The 15,613-nt window shown below is 37.4% G+C and overlaps 1 protein-coding gene across 1 annotated transcript; it reads left to right on the top strand.

Annotated features, from left to right (window-relative positions):
- Positions 1-12,138: 12,138 nt before the first annotated feature.
- On the top strand, positions 12,139-12,531 carry LOC112089261. The gene has a single exon (XM_024160329.1). The coding sequence runs from the start codon at positions 12,139-12,141 to the stop codon at positions 12,529-12,531; it is 393 nt and encodes a 130-aa protein (XP_024016097.1).
- Positions 12,532-15,613: the final 3,082 nt, after the last annotated feature.

Here is a 15,613-nt window from a genome sequence, read left to right as displayed (position 1 = left end):
TTCACGTGGAGTGAAAACGCTTATTTTGACTTCGTTGATTTTCAAAGGATATTGGATCGTGCCCATGATGATGACTATTTAGTTGGTGTGTTTATTTTCGATTTAGATATTGAATTTCGTTATTATTATGTTGCTGATGTTAATATGGTTTAGTTTTTATTGTTTATGAAGATTTTATAGGTCGGGTCTTAAATGTAAGTCGATCTGGGACGTGGTGTGGTTTACTCTCTGGAGAGCATCCTGTTCCTTTCTATGGCAGTCCATGTAAGGATGTATATGATTCCGAAAAATGGGGTGCATATTCAACTGTAACATTCTGTCTGAGGGATAAACGGTACTGTCTGCTGAGTGTTTTTAAATTGTATATTATCGTTTTATTTGTTCTGTCTAGCTGATTATGTGTGACGTGTTTTAATTTAGTGGTATTAATTTGAGTTGTGAATTATCCGGTGAGATGGCTAAACGCTTTTATGCATCTTGGAGACGCTGTGATCAGGATGGAACGGCTTCATCATAAATTCGATTTAAGATAATAGATGACGAGTAAGTATATCTCAAACTATATGTTTGAAGTCTAACTAACTAATTCTTGACTACATTGTTTGTCAAAATATAGAAAATTTATGCTTGAGTGTGTTGCACACGGTGAATTGGCAACTGAAATAAGAGACAAGTGTAGAGAATACGAAGGTCCCTTTGCTATATGTGTGTTAACCGATTGGTGTGTAGCAATTGACGGGGGTATGTTTTCTGATGATATATCAATATGTTATTTATAAAATCGTAGTATATTATGTAACAATATTCTAATATATATATTTTAGAGAATGTGTCTATCAAGGATCATGATGATGATGGTGTGTCCCGTTTTATCACTGATTCACCGATTGCTGAAATTTAAACCTTTATGCATCTTGGAGACGCTGTGAGATGATGGAACGACTTCATCATCAACTCGATTTAAGATAATAGATGACGAGTAAGTATATTTCAAACTATATGTTTAAAGTCTAATTAACTAATTCTTAACTACATTATTTGTCAAAATATAGAAAATTTATGTTTGAGTGTGTTGCACACGGTGAGTTGGCAACTGAAATAAGAGATAAGTGTAGAGAATACGAAGGTCCCTTTTCTATATGTGTGTTAACCGATTGGTGTGTAGCAATTGACGGGGCTATATTTGTTTTCTAATGATATGTCAATATGTTATTTATAAAATCGTAGTATATTTTAATATATATATATATATATATGTATATTAGAGAATGTGTCTATCAAGGATCATGATGATGATGGTGTGTCCCGTTTTATCACTGATTCATCGATTGCTGAAATTTTAACCTTGCGCAATAGGTAAGTGTGTTTTTCTGTGTTGTCTAAATTGATTTATGAAGAAAAAAAAACAATATTTAGATTTGTCTAAATTGCGTAACAGTAATTTGCCAACTTTATCTATATCTGTTTTTTGTTATTAAAATTTCAGGATTAGGGAGAGATTAAATGGACTGGATACAGATGGTGTCTAATGGATTAGACTGAGTATAAGGATTCAAAATTGATAATCCAGATGCATTATTAGTTTTGTTAGACACATTTTTTGGTATTTACAAGTCTGTTTTGTAATTATTAATAAATAATAATTTATTTTAATTTCGGTTTAAATTACTAATCCTTCTTCCCAACCATTTCTTTGATTTTTTCAAAACATTATCCCCATGACTACATATAACTTTTTTGATGAGTTACATGCATCGAGACGAGATTGGAAAATACGTGTCAAAGTTTTGAAAAGATGGAATAAACCTGATCGACAAGGCTTACCAGGGATGAATTTCATTTTAGTCGATGAAAATGTAAGTATTATCTATATGAATATATAACTGTTTTGTCTATATTTATTGTTTGTTTGATCTCTTTTCAAAATTCATTGTATATAGGGTTGCAGAATTAATGCTTCATGTGGTAACCTCGCCTTTCCATATTTTTACCGTGTTGGGACTGAAGGACCGTGGTTTGAATTGTATAAATTCGGCTTGATATCATTTGAATGGAAGAATGAGGGAAGGACAACAAGACACAATTATCAGATCGTTCTCACTACTGAGACAGAAGTCTGAAGCTTACGACCATTGACAATGAATCCTTTTATGAAATTTGTCCCTTTTAGTGAGATATACAGAGTTCCTTACGCTCAGTTGTATCCTGTTGGTAAGATTAAATTATAATATTCGTTTTAGTGTTTTCATCTATAAATTTGTACATATATAGAAAAAAATATATATGAAGTTCATTTATGATAAAATTTTCTCTCATAATTGATTTGTAGATCTCATTGGTGTGATGGAAAATGTTAGCAACATTGAAACAGAAAATAACCCTGATGGAGAGATTGTTTAGAAAATAACTTTCACCATCACAGATCTCGTGTAAGTTATATTTTCTCTCACGATCACTATGTCTTGGTAACAAAATTTGTAACTTAAATTGTTTAAATCAAAGGGATGTGAAGTTGAAATGTATCGCATACGGAGAATTTGCCGCTGATATCAAAGAAAGAACCAAATGATTCACTGGTCCTTTTGCGGTTTCTGTTTTAACCGATTGGAGTGTAAATAAAAAAGAAGATATGGACAATCAAGCATTTGTCATTATTATTTTTATTTTGTCCCATATATGTTTTATATTGCATGTATATTTCCTATCAATCATTTTATGCATGTAGATGAAATAACTATCCATTCACATGAAGCAATTGGTTTTTCCTGTCTTTTCCTTGATCCTAACACTGATGATGCCCTGATTTTTAAGAGAAAGTAAGTAATCTGAAAATAATAATTGGAGAATTGTATATACAACGGTCTTACAATATGTATATGTCTCTTACACTTCCAGGATTCGAGAGAGGTGGAACACATTTTAGACACAAGTTGGAACAAGGATAAAAATGCACTTCTAAACCAGATATATATAACAATACTTAATGGAGTAGTGTTCTCTTAATTTCTTTGTATAAGTATTTATATAACTTAAAACTTGCGTGTTAGATCTTATTATTTATTTTGATATTTCTTTTTATTATATTTTCATCTACAATTTAATTATTCTTTAGTATTATTACTAATTATATTTAATAGTTGTTTATTATAATATTACTTAATAGGTACATACAATTTTAAATAATCTAATATACGATTGATATTAATCGATTTAAAATAATAATAATAAATATTTAGTATTTTTATGATATATGTTTATACAATATTTTAGTCTCAATTATTGAAAATATAAAAATATAATGATTATATTACAAAAAATTTTAAAATCAAATTATAATGAAATTTGTATGCTGATTGTGTCCGCGCGCCGCGGACAGATACCTAATAAAAGAAATAAAAATAATTTCGATGAAAGTGTAGAGAATAATCATACTTTCCTGACGGAAGTCTTATAGACTAACAGATAAAATTTGTTATGTCCCCATTTCATAAACTTTTTGTTGGCTATCATCTCTTGGATGAAATTCGAAAATGCTTTCTACATTACTCTGATTAAAAGAAGAACTTGAATTGTTGTTGGAGATGTTTTTGTATCATTTCTTCTAAACCTCGATAAAACATGTCGTATCTGTCTATATACATAACTCTCCAATCCAATCATGACGATAGAATCCACGCCAAAAATCACTGATGCGTTCATGAACATCCAATTATGAGCAATGGTAGTTGAAGATTGGTTCAAATACATGATGAAACCCACATATAACCTCTCATACTCAACCAAACCATCGGTCTTGATGTAGTTAAATTCCACCAAAAAAATATGACTAAACCAAATAAAGGAATGAGACAAATAACCCATTGTCGTCTTATTGCTCTTCCGGCTTCAATTCATTGGTGTTCAAAAGCCAAGCGAAGAAACAAAAACATAACCCAGTTATAGGCAAAATAAGAAATCTATAATTCCATCCCACAAAAAAGAAAAACACCGGTTTACTCATGGATCCCATATCCAAACTTGTTCTCCTTTTTTCAAATTGGAGAGGTCGACATTATAGTCACAGACTCTTTGATGTTGAAGACGACACATTTCGATGATGAAACGACAAATACCGTATGGAAATGGAAGGAAGCCGACACAAAAACTTGTGGATTGTGGCCAGGTTATGGTCGGAAGTAACCTCTTTCCGGAGGAGAAAAAGAGGATGTGGGGTTGAGAAGAAAACTTTGAACCCATCAATTGAGAACAATACATTTGGACACGAACGGAGACAGCAGATGCTGCTCTTGAATCACTATATCTCATGTAGAGAGATAAAATCTGGGTGTTATGAAGACTTACCCAAATCATGGATGTGCCCGTTAACAAAATTGAAGAGAAGTGAAATCGTAGAAATCCACCATACTTTGTCACGAATTTCCATTATTTTGATTTAAAACTGCACCTAAAGAATGAAATCTGAAAAGCCTAATGAAAGAGAAAGCCGACCGACGCTAAAGAAGCTGGCGCCGGCTGGAAACATGGAGAAACGGAGAAACTTTCTGTTCAGACAGATGATCGCCTTTGAGAGAGAGAGAGAGAGAGGAGAAGCCGCTGTAACTACACATGGGTTAGTTTGACAAATCAAAACCAAAATAAGTTAAATCTGGTCAAAACAATTTCGGATTCGACCGATTGAGATCTACAAATCGGTGAACCAAAAACCGTATCAAAATTAGATTTGTTTGTTAAGAATATTGAGAAATAATTTTTTTTTTCTTCTACCCAATTAATACATCACATGTGGCCAGTCGGGGCAATGATCCGAGAACCATCGTCGACTAGCTCGGTATGAATGATTTGGGAAAAAATAAGGCCTCTGGCACGGACTCCTTTCGCAAGACTATCCGCCCGGACATTTTGATCTCTGGGGATATATGATAAGATGAAGTCTAAATAGCTCTCCCGGAGGATACTGAAGGATTCCAACTCAGTTTGAAAAGACGGCCAATCTGCTGGTGAACCAACCATGCTCACAAGGTCCGAACAGTCGGATTGAAAGTGAACCGAAAGATTTCCTCTTTCTCTCAGGCTAGACATAGCCCAAAGGAGGCAATCCATCTCGGCGTGAAGAGCGGAAAGGCTTCTTCGACATCCCTGGGCTCTTACTGTCTCATTTCCGATGCCATCCAAGAAACACCAACCGAGTCCGCTCACCGAACCGTGATCGATCCAGGAGGCATCAACACGGCATAACGGAGAGCGCCGGAACTCGGTAGGGTGTCTCGGTGGGGAGGATTGGGGAACACAGCTTTCAAACTCCACGTCGTCTTCTTCTGATCAGTTAGCGATTCTCCAGCTTTCCGCTTCCACTCTAGCATGAATCAAGGTATCTTCCGAGGAAATTTCTTTCCCGTTGAAAATCTTGTCGTTTCTGGCTTTCCAAATGTACCAGAGGATCCACGGATATAAATCCTTGTGTGGATCTGTCATGCCTAACTCTTTTGTTTTCCAAAAGAGAAAGCTCATATTCTGGTAAATAGAGGTACTCGGGAAGAAGTCCGGAAGGGACGGAAAGTCCGATAACGCCCAGACTTGTAAGGCCAGGGGACATAAAAACAGGAGATGGTTTATGGACTCTTCAGGGTCCCCGCAACGAGGGCACCGCGAGTCCGATCCCAGGTGTCTGAAGGTTAGGTTCTGACAAGTGGCCACACATCCGGATAGTGATTGCCATAAGAAATGTTTCATTTTTCCGGGGGCGCGGATTTTCCAGACATATCTTAGCAGTGGATTGAGAAATAATTTAAGAATGGTAAGTCACTAATTCATTCTGTTTTTAAATTATGAAACATTTATTAATTATTTACAAATTAACTTTTTTCCTAAACCGGATCGGTGACCCAAAAAAAAAAGTTGGATTGTGAATTGGATTCAACCAAATTTAAAATTCGCGTTGTTCAGAAAAAGTCTTTTATCAAAATTAATTAGGTTCTACCCCGTGCGTCCACATGTAAATTTTTTTTAATTTCATTTTATAATGTATTTTCTGTTTTTATAGATATAATACTTTTCTAATAAATGATACACATTTATTTTTGTGTTTAGATAAAATTTATTTTTTAAAACTTATTTTTTCTAAAAAATTTAACTATGATTATAAAATATTATTTTAGTCCGTCCATTCTATTAATCCGAAAAAGACTATAAATATTAATACATAATTTTACTCAATCCGTTTATATTATCAAATATTTTTAATTTTAAATATTTAGAAATTTAAAATGATTGATTATGAATAAAATATAATAATATATCGTTTATTATCTTTATCATTATGAGAATATTATTTAAATTTGGATATTTAAATAGAAAATAAATTAATATCTTATTTACTATTTTTATAAACTAATAACAACTAATTTTTTAATTTTGATAATTAATCTTAACTATATCTAAAAAAATTTAAACTAATTAATTTAAATTTATTTTTTTGAATTAATTTTAAAGATAGAATTCAAATATATTATTTTATTAATTCTCAGAAATATATAAAACAGATAAATAAAATTAAAAGTTTTGTTTGGTAATCAAAAACAGAATAGTAGAAAACTAAAGAAATTCTGTTTGGACACAAAATAGTATAAATTTAAATTATACATATACTGATTTCTTCCTTTGCTTGTAGATGAAATTTTGTATCATCTATAAATAGCACATTTTCCCACATTTTTCTGTAGAATTTACTTTGTGAATGTATGCTCCAAATAATATTTCTTCTTGAGTACCTTTGAGATATTAAAGCCAGTTTCCTCTTTAACATACGTAAGAAGAGTACCGAACATACCCAAAACAAAGAGGATACAAAAATTTCTGTGATGATAATTTTCTATTTACTTAAAATTTATATTTACGATTTAGAAAGCAGTCTAGGATTTCTATTTATTTAATTTATTTTGTAGAGTGTTTGCTTTTCAATTTCTTCAAGTATAAAGTCTTCATTGTGAGACTCAAGCTAAAGAGTGCTTTGGAGGTTTCGATCGGGATAATTTTCTATTTACTTCAAATTTATATTTATGATTTAGAAAGCAGTCTAGGATTTCTATTTTTATATGACAAATTAAAGCAAAAAAACGATAAACTGACTTTTTCTCTCTCTCCTGAGTGCGAAAGTAAAGGCGATTAGGATCTTCCTAACCCTAACCGCCGCTGCGGGCGAGCCTCACGCTCACCGGCGAGAAATCCTTTCCCCTTCATTCTGGCTCTATGGCTTCTCTCCCTCCGGTTCCCCCAAACCCTCCCATACCGCCTGATCCTCCAAACCCCCTAAACCTCGGATCTGCTCCATCCCCAGCTTTGAACAATTCCCTTATGGAAGACTCTCAGATCCCAATCTCTGATGTCTCTCCCTCTACGATTCCAATTCCAGCCTCCCCAGGCTTGGAATCGGTTCTGTTAGGTACGGCTCCTCAAGCTATACCGCTAAATGTTACTTCGGAAGTGAGCAATTCAGGGAATCCATCCCCCCCAAGCTCAGCTCTAGAAAGTGCAGAGGTGAAACAGCAACCTCCTTCTGCTACTACTGGCTTTGACTGGGCATCTAGGGTTTCATCATCTTGAAAAATTGCTCAATCATCGGTTCCAGTTACAATCTCCCCTGAAGGAAGACCTTGGGTAAAAATTCCCAACGCGGTCTTTGAGAGAGGCACAAAAATCCACTCCGACTACATAGTTGGCATTTTCTACGGGAAACCACCAGCTTATGGAAAAATATGGGCTGTCCTGAATTACCTGTGGGGAAAAGACAAGAGGGTCACCATACAAAAGCTATCCAGCAACACCTTCCTCTTTTTTATCCCCAACCCGACTTTAAGATCCAAAATCCTCCAACACGAGCTCTGGAGAGTAGGAGATTCGCATTTCTTTGTCACCAAATGGAAAGCTGAATTCAGTTTCAATCCACCCTCACTGGACCATGCTCCGATTTGGGCCACCATTGAAAACATTCCTTTTGATTTGATCACCAACAAAGGTTTAAGCTTCATAACCAAACCGCTGGGCAAGGCAGTGGACGTCAAGCCCTTCAAAAGTATCAGCTCTGCAGAGGTCAAAGTAGTGGTTGATCTTACAAAGCCTCTACCAACAGAGTTAGAAATCGAGAGGGAAGATGGACAAATAGTGGTTCTCCTTGTCAAATACCCTTGGCTCCCTCCCCTATGCCCAATTTGCAATGAAATAGGACACAAAGCCCCTCTATGCCTGTCGGGTAATGGTACATCGACAACTGGAACCACTGCCTCTACCCGGAAAAACCCTGGAGAAGGAAAAATAACAGCAACTAAGGCTGGGAACCTCTATGCATCAACAGGAAACATCGCTCCACTAAAGAAATTGCTTCTTCTCCATCAAGTGTTCCACCCAAGAAAGGCACCTCCAAGGGAACCTCTCTCAAATGGATCTCCAAAAACCCTGTCCCCACTCTCCCCTCCGTCCCCTCCTCCTCCTCCTTCTCCTCCTCCTCATCCCCAAACCTTTCTCTCTCAATCAAATAACCAATTCCCAAAATACCAATAACTCACAACCCTCATAAAAACCAAAAAGAATCCCATGGTCTTCCTTCCACCACAACCACCATAAATGAGCCACAATCCAACACCATCACTCGACCCCCACAAATCACCATCCTATCCCCAAACTGTTTTGAACTTCTGATGGAAACTGATGCACCTCCAAAGGCGTGTTTGGAAATAATCCCTTTTTCTCCAGAACAAGCTCGTTTTTCTCCCTCTTCATCAGCATCCAAGCAGACAAAAAAGAAGAGAAAGTTCAATGTGAAATCTTCCCCTGCAAAGGGCGACGTTAATCCTCTTGCTAAAGGGGAGCGTCACAACCTCTAAAATCCTTATATATGTCGGATATATTTTTTTGGAATGCGAGTAATAAACGATCGTATCAAGCATCAGCCGTTATTAAACTGGATAAAGTCAAGACCAGTTACTTTTGGGGCGCTTTTGGAAACGCACGTAGCAGCAGCAAATAAAAGCCGTATTCTATCTTCTATAAGCCCGGACTGGGCTGTAATCTCCAACTACCAGCACTCGGATTTAGGTAAAATCTGGATCATTTACAAAGCTCCCACTAAAGTAAAGTTTCTCTTTGCGGATCTCCAATCAATCACAACAGAAGTCACTCTTGAGGATGGGAAATGCTTCATATATACAGCTATCTATGCTTCAAATGAGGGCGAGGAAAGGAAAAACCTTTGGACCTCTCTCAGAGACACGGAAGCATCTTTCAACCTGTCATCGTAAGCTTGGATTGTAACTGGGGATTTCAACGAAATCCTCCATCCTTCGGAAACCTCCAATCCCAACATCACCAGGACCAACCGTGCAATGAGAGACTTTGGCCAATGTCTATCCGATGTGGGTTTGTTTGATTTACCATTTCAAGGCCCTCGCTACACCTGGTCAAACAGAAATCTCTCTGACCCCCTAGGCAAAAAGCTGGATCGCTGTCTCATCAATGGGAGATGGCTTGCTGATTACCCGACAAGTCATTGCAAATTTGGAGCCCCAGAATTTTCTGACCACTCTCCTGGGCAAGTCAGCATCTTCACTCCTCCTCCAACTTTTGGCACAAGGCCTTTCAAGGTTTTCAATCTTTTAACAAAGCATCCGAAGTTTAGCCAAACTATTCGAGACTCTTGGGTAGAGGCAGGGGATTCAGTGTCCTCTTTGAAGGACTTATGTTTCAAGCTCAAAAGTCTGAAAAGACCAATGAAAACGCTTATGAAGGAGAACTTCAATGACATAGAGAAACGAGTCAAAGAAGCTCACCAAGTCCTATCTTCTCATCAGCTAACGGCCTTAGACAACCCAACAAATATCAATATCCAGAATATGAAAGCTGCAAGGGGTTCATGGCACTATCTACGCTTAGCAGAGGAAAGTTTCTTCCATCAGAAGTCGCGGATAAAATGGATGGCAGAGGGTGACCAGAACACTTCCTTCTACCACAAGGTTTCTATTGCCCGAAACACAGGAAATGCTTTAAAAATCTTGAGGAAACCAGATGGATCAAAAACATCAAGTCTACAAGAAGTTCACGAAGTGGCAATAAACTATTTCTCAACCATTCTTGGGACGGTCAGAGGAACGTTTCTTCCTGAGCTTCCTGGTTTTTCTAGGATCAACTTATATGCATCCACTGCTCAGAGCCAATGAGATTGATCCTGCGAAGCCCTGTCTCCGTCGAAATAATCAAAGATGTTCTTTTTCATATTCCCAGCACAAGACTCCAGGACCTGATGGGCTAACGGTAGAGTTTTTCAAAGCTTGCTGGGATATTATTGGATCAGAGGTCTGCGCTTCAGTGATTGGGTTTTTCAGAGATGGTTTTATTCCAACTTCGCTCAATGCAACTACCCTGGTTCTAATCCCAAAAAAGATTGGCTCGGAGAATATCAGGGACTTTAGACCTATTTCATGCTGTAACACCATCTACAAACTCACTTCAGGTATTCTTGCTAATCGTCTAAAGAAGATTCTTCCTCATGTTATTGCATCTAACCAGATAGCTTTTATAAAAGATAGACTACTTCTTGAAAATGTCCTGCACGCATCTGAAGTGGTCCAGGGTTATCACAAAGCTGGGACTCATAAGAAAATCACATTAAAGGTGGATATTTCTAAAGATTTTGATTCTGTCAGATGGGACTTCCTTTTGAGCACTCTACAGGCCTATCGCATTCCAACTGAATTTGTTAACTGGGTCAGAGCATGTGTATGTTCGGCGGCTTTCTCTATCAAAATTAATGGTGTTTCATCAAGTTTTTTCAGAGGCAAAACTGGTCATCGCCAGGGGGACCCTCTCTCGCCTATTCTATTTGTGCTGATAATGAGTGTCTTATCTCAATTTTTGAATAAGGGAGCAGAGGAAGGGACTTTTAACTATCATCACGGGTGCGAAGACCTAAAGCTAACCCATTTAGCTTTTGCGGATGACCTTCTCATATTCCTGGAGGGCTTGGAAAGATCCTTAGATGGGGTTCTTCACATTCTCTCCACTTTCGAGCGCATGTCAGGCCTGGCTGTAAACATCTCAAAAACAAGTATGTTTCATTCAGGTCTGGATGATGATGTGCTTCAGCGTATAAAGGACATATTCCATTTGGAAGCAAGTAGCCTTCCGATCAGATACTTTGGGCTGCCATTGCACTGCAAGAAGCTTTCAGTAGCTGATTGTGATCCACTTATTTGCCAAATAAAGAAGAAGCTTAATGGATGGAATAATCGGTTTTTAAGCCAAGCTGGAAGACTGACTCTTATATCATCAGTGACTTCGGGCATAGTGGGTTTCTGGACATCGGCGTTTATCCTCCCGAAGAGGATTCTTAAAAAGATCAACTCATTATCCACTTCCTTTCTGTGGAATGGAAATGCGGAAAATGTAAAAGGAGCGAAAGTTGCTTGGTCTGAGCTATCTTTTCCGAAAATGGAAAGGGGTCTCGGGCTGAGAAGTTTGGACAGTTGGAGTGACACTTGTGCGCTGAAGCTTATATGGATGTTATATTTTCGAGCTGGATCGATCTGGGTCGCATGGATCAGAATGAAATATCTTTCCTCTTCAACTTTCTGCGCTCTAAATGAAAAAAACCACTCTTTCTCTTGGATGTTCCGGAAATTACTTAGACTCCGGGTCAAAACTCAGCGGTTTTTGCGCATTCAGGTTGGAAATGGGGATGACACATTCTTCTGGTGGGATCCTTGGTCACCTTTTAGCTCTCTTTACCATTTCTTGGCAACAGAGGGTCCGACCAGGCTGGGGATTCCGCTGTTTGCGATGATCAGTGACCTTCATTCAGATGCAGGTTGGTCTCTCCCTCCAGCAAGAACCAAAAAGCAAGTTCAACTTCTCTCCTTCTTATCAACAATAACGCTTAGTGATACCTCCGACTATCCTGTTTGGCTGATTGATAGTAAACCTCAAAAGACTTTCTCCTCAAAGCTAACATGGAACTCTCTTAGACCATCCCGAAACCCAGTCATTTGGGCTCCTTTGGTTTGGCATAAGGCTGCGATTCCTAGACACGCCTTTACCTCATGGCTTTTCATTTTGAACCACAATCCAACATTTGATAGAATTGCGAAATGAGGAATGGATGTAGAGCTGTCTTGTTTGCTCTGTGGATCAGAAAATGAATCTAAAGATCATCTCTTTTTTGAGTGCCCCTACTCAAAGGAAGTCTGGTCATCGATCACAACTACTCTTATGTTTCCCTCGCCTCCGGTTAAATGGACTGATATCATGGCATGGCTACACTCTTCCCCATCAGGCTCCACCACAGCCCTTGCACTTTTACAAGCCTGGCAAGGATGTATCTCTGAACTCTGGAACGAAAGAAACAGAAGAGTTCATCAAGGCTTTACTCTCCCTGTTTCTCTTTTGATCACGAAGATTATCTCATCCATGAAGAACAAGTGCACTGCTATGTCTCAAATTGGTTCAGCTCATGGAGACGCTCTTCTTGAAATCTGGTCACCTTCATAATTATGAGTGATGACTATTGTAACTGATCCTTTCATATTACCTCTGTAATCCCTTGCTGGGAGTTTCGCTTTCTATATTTTTTGTATCGGTCAACTTTGCTGCTGTAATCTTTATCATTTAAATTAATGAAAACCATTTAACAAAAAAAAAAAAAATTCTATTTATTTAATTTATTTTGTAGAGTGTTTGCTTTTAAATTTTCTTAAATATTAAGTCTTGATTGTGAGACTCAAGCTAAAGAGTGCTTTGGAGGTGTCGATCGGGTTACGTCAAGGGAGTGAACAAAGGTTTTTTGAGAAAATTCTACCCATGTTCTGTTGTTTATTATCTTGATAAAGGTTTTGGATTTTGAAAACGATTCTATCTCCAACGCAACCTATGTTTATCTAATGTAATTCATGAATGTTAGATCCGAAGTTGGGAGAGGGGATTATTGGTTTGCCCCTTAATTAATTTGTTTTTTTTATATTTATTCATTTTTATGTGTGTGTTTGTGCTTATTTTGTTGCAATTTCCTGTTATGATGAATCTCAGATCAGAAGTTTTGGAAAATCAAATAAAATATAAGCTATATATATATTATTTTTGGGTGATTTGCAAAAATAATAGGTTGTTGATGAGCAAATTAGGTAACTACCACCAAAAAATGGTTAATTCAGTAAATATTTATTATACATGTGTGTGAATGTAATAATTAACTACTTTATGAGATAGTTATTATACATGTGTATGAATGTAATAATTAACTACTTTGTGAGATAATTCTTATCCATATGTGTAAATGTAATAGTTGGCTATTTTGTGAGATAATTATTGTACATGTGTGTGAATGTAATAATTAACTGATAACACCGTATTTGTATTCTTTCATGTCATTTATCATTCATTGCATCATGTAGATTTATCCAGAAAGTCAAGTTTCTAAAGAGTTATCGATAGGCATACATACATGTTCGATTAGGATTTCTAAGTTTCTAGACCATATTCTGGATCTCATCTTTTCTAAGTTGTTCATACTGCATGAGAGTAGATTCATGACCTATTCTCTGAGCCTAGGGTCGATCAGAGCCACGAGAATGCTGTATCAGATCATCCATACCTAGCTTCAGAAGAACATAGTCGCTATCGGAGTCGAGAGCTACCTGTAGAGAAAATGTGAGCAAACGAATTAAATAGTTAATGCATGATCTTATTCCTGACATGAAAGCGAGAGTTAATTGTCAGATTTAAGTGATTAGTTGATTAAGATGGCGAGAGTTGGTTAATCATACACATGTATATTCCAGTTTCATGCAGATCCCAAAAACAGATGAAGATAAATCGCCCGGAGGCTAATTGAAAATGCTTTGACATCGATTAGAGTAAACCAGAGAAGTCTAAATCGCCCACTATAAGTCTAGAGTTTATAGTTTGAGTCGAACATCCTTTTGATATTCTTTTAGCAACTCATTTGCATTACATATTATTTTCCGTAAATATTAGATTAGGTTTAGTTTAGGATCCGTAACAAAAAACCCCAAAACCCCCATGAGTTTATGACTTTGCTTACTATCCCAGTTTGGTGTTTCCTTGCAGATTAGATATCTACCTTGTGGATCGACACCCTAAGTTCTACAACGCACATCTGTGCACTTTCAGACATTAGGATTTTATAAATTTAAAACTTCGGACCAATGAACTTGCAAAAGACGAGCAACCCTGAGGCCCATCAAAATTTTTGGTGCCCTTGCCGGGGAAGATTTTAGTCGCTGGAGGTCTAAACCGAGAGGGTTGAAGCTGCAAAAGACTATATATATGTCGAGTTTCTGCCAAAACACCATAGGAAGTAAACCAAACTCATAAACACCCTAACTTTTTCTTTTTCTTCTTGCCTTAGTTTCAGATTTCCTTGAAGCATGGATCATCCAAGAAGAAACTCTTAACCCCGAGCGAAGGTTTTGCAACCTGTGTGAAGCTCCCTGCTCATGTGAATCACCATTCAGGTGTGATTCCAACCCTGGATCAGAACCCTCAAACCGAACCATCACCTTGGAGGCTCGCGAACTCTAGACCACCGAGATGAACCTTATTCACTACACCTGGTGAACCGACGACCATCTCATCTCCTACCTCACCAAATTTTGCACCAGAATAATGAAACTGATCGATTTAAGCTCGAACTGGATCGATTAGAAGCTATGCTGAATCAATATCTTGACTTCCAACTTGTTACCGAAGCCACCCTATACAAAAAGATCGATGATCTCATCAACCATGTGAAATCGCTGGAAGAGCTGCATTCCAAAGATATTTCTGCCCTAAGAGAGAAGATAGAGGCTTTTGAGGAAGAGCAACCAAGACAGAAGTATGATATCCTTCAAAGGTCCATCGATGCCAAAGCTGCCAAGCTAGAGATCAAGGAGGCCAATGAGTTTGCTTCATGGTACAGAGGAAGGACAGATGGTGAACTTCAAGAGATTGAATTTCACCTAAACAAGCTTGAGCACAAGATCAAGGAAACAAGTTCTGATATAAAGTATCTCTCTAAGTGCCAAGGGGACACAAACCTGATGGTTAAGAAGATCTTTGAAAATCATAAGAAGGATTCTGTTGTCCATAATCAACAAGAAGAAGAAGAATCAACCGACTCTGATGGAGGAGATCCTACAAGGGATACCCCAAATGGCCCTGAAGACATCCTGGATGAGCAAGAGAAAGGAGCAGCTATGCAGCCATCGGAGCTCCCCACCACGACCGCGAGGATGTGATGTCGGTGTGTCGTGAGGGTTGTCAAGTTTTACCCTAAATGAAATCAATAGCCGTAAGTGCACAGCTGATCGATTGTAGTACTAGGAATCGAATCCACAGGGAAGGAGGATCTTTTCTGCAAAAGCCTTCGAAAGAAATATAAAATAAGGAAGTCTAGAACCAAACAGTTTTGTGGGGGTTTAGGTGGTTAAAATGTAAAAACGAACCTTAAAGAGAAAATACGAGAATTAAAATGATCTAATAACTAAACGTAGCGAAAACGAGTAAAAATGAGAAAAACGGCTAACCTAATTGCTTGAATGAAAATCGATTAAAAGGGAATGAAAATCGATTA

This window comes from Eutrema salsugineum, unplaced genomic scaffold (assembly GCF_000478725.1).
Source record: "Eutrema salsugineum unplaced genomic scaffold, Eutsalg1_0 scaffold_12, whole genome shotgun sequence".
NCBI lineage: Eukaryota > Viridiplantae > Streptophyta > Magnoliopsida > Brassicales > Brassicaceae > Eutrema > Eutrema salsugineum.
This window is presented reverse-complemented; position numbering and strand designations above follow the sequence as displayed.

What these genes read in the sequence shown, in the direction of transcription:
- LOC112089261 (XM_024160329.1), top strand. Translation starts at nt 12,139, where the DNA reads ATGGATGTAGAGCTGTCTTGTTTGCTCTGTGGATCAGAAAATGAATCT.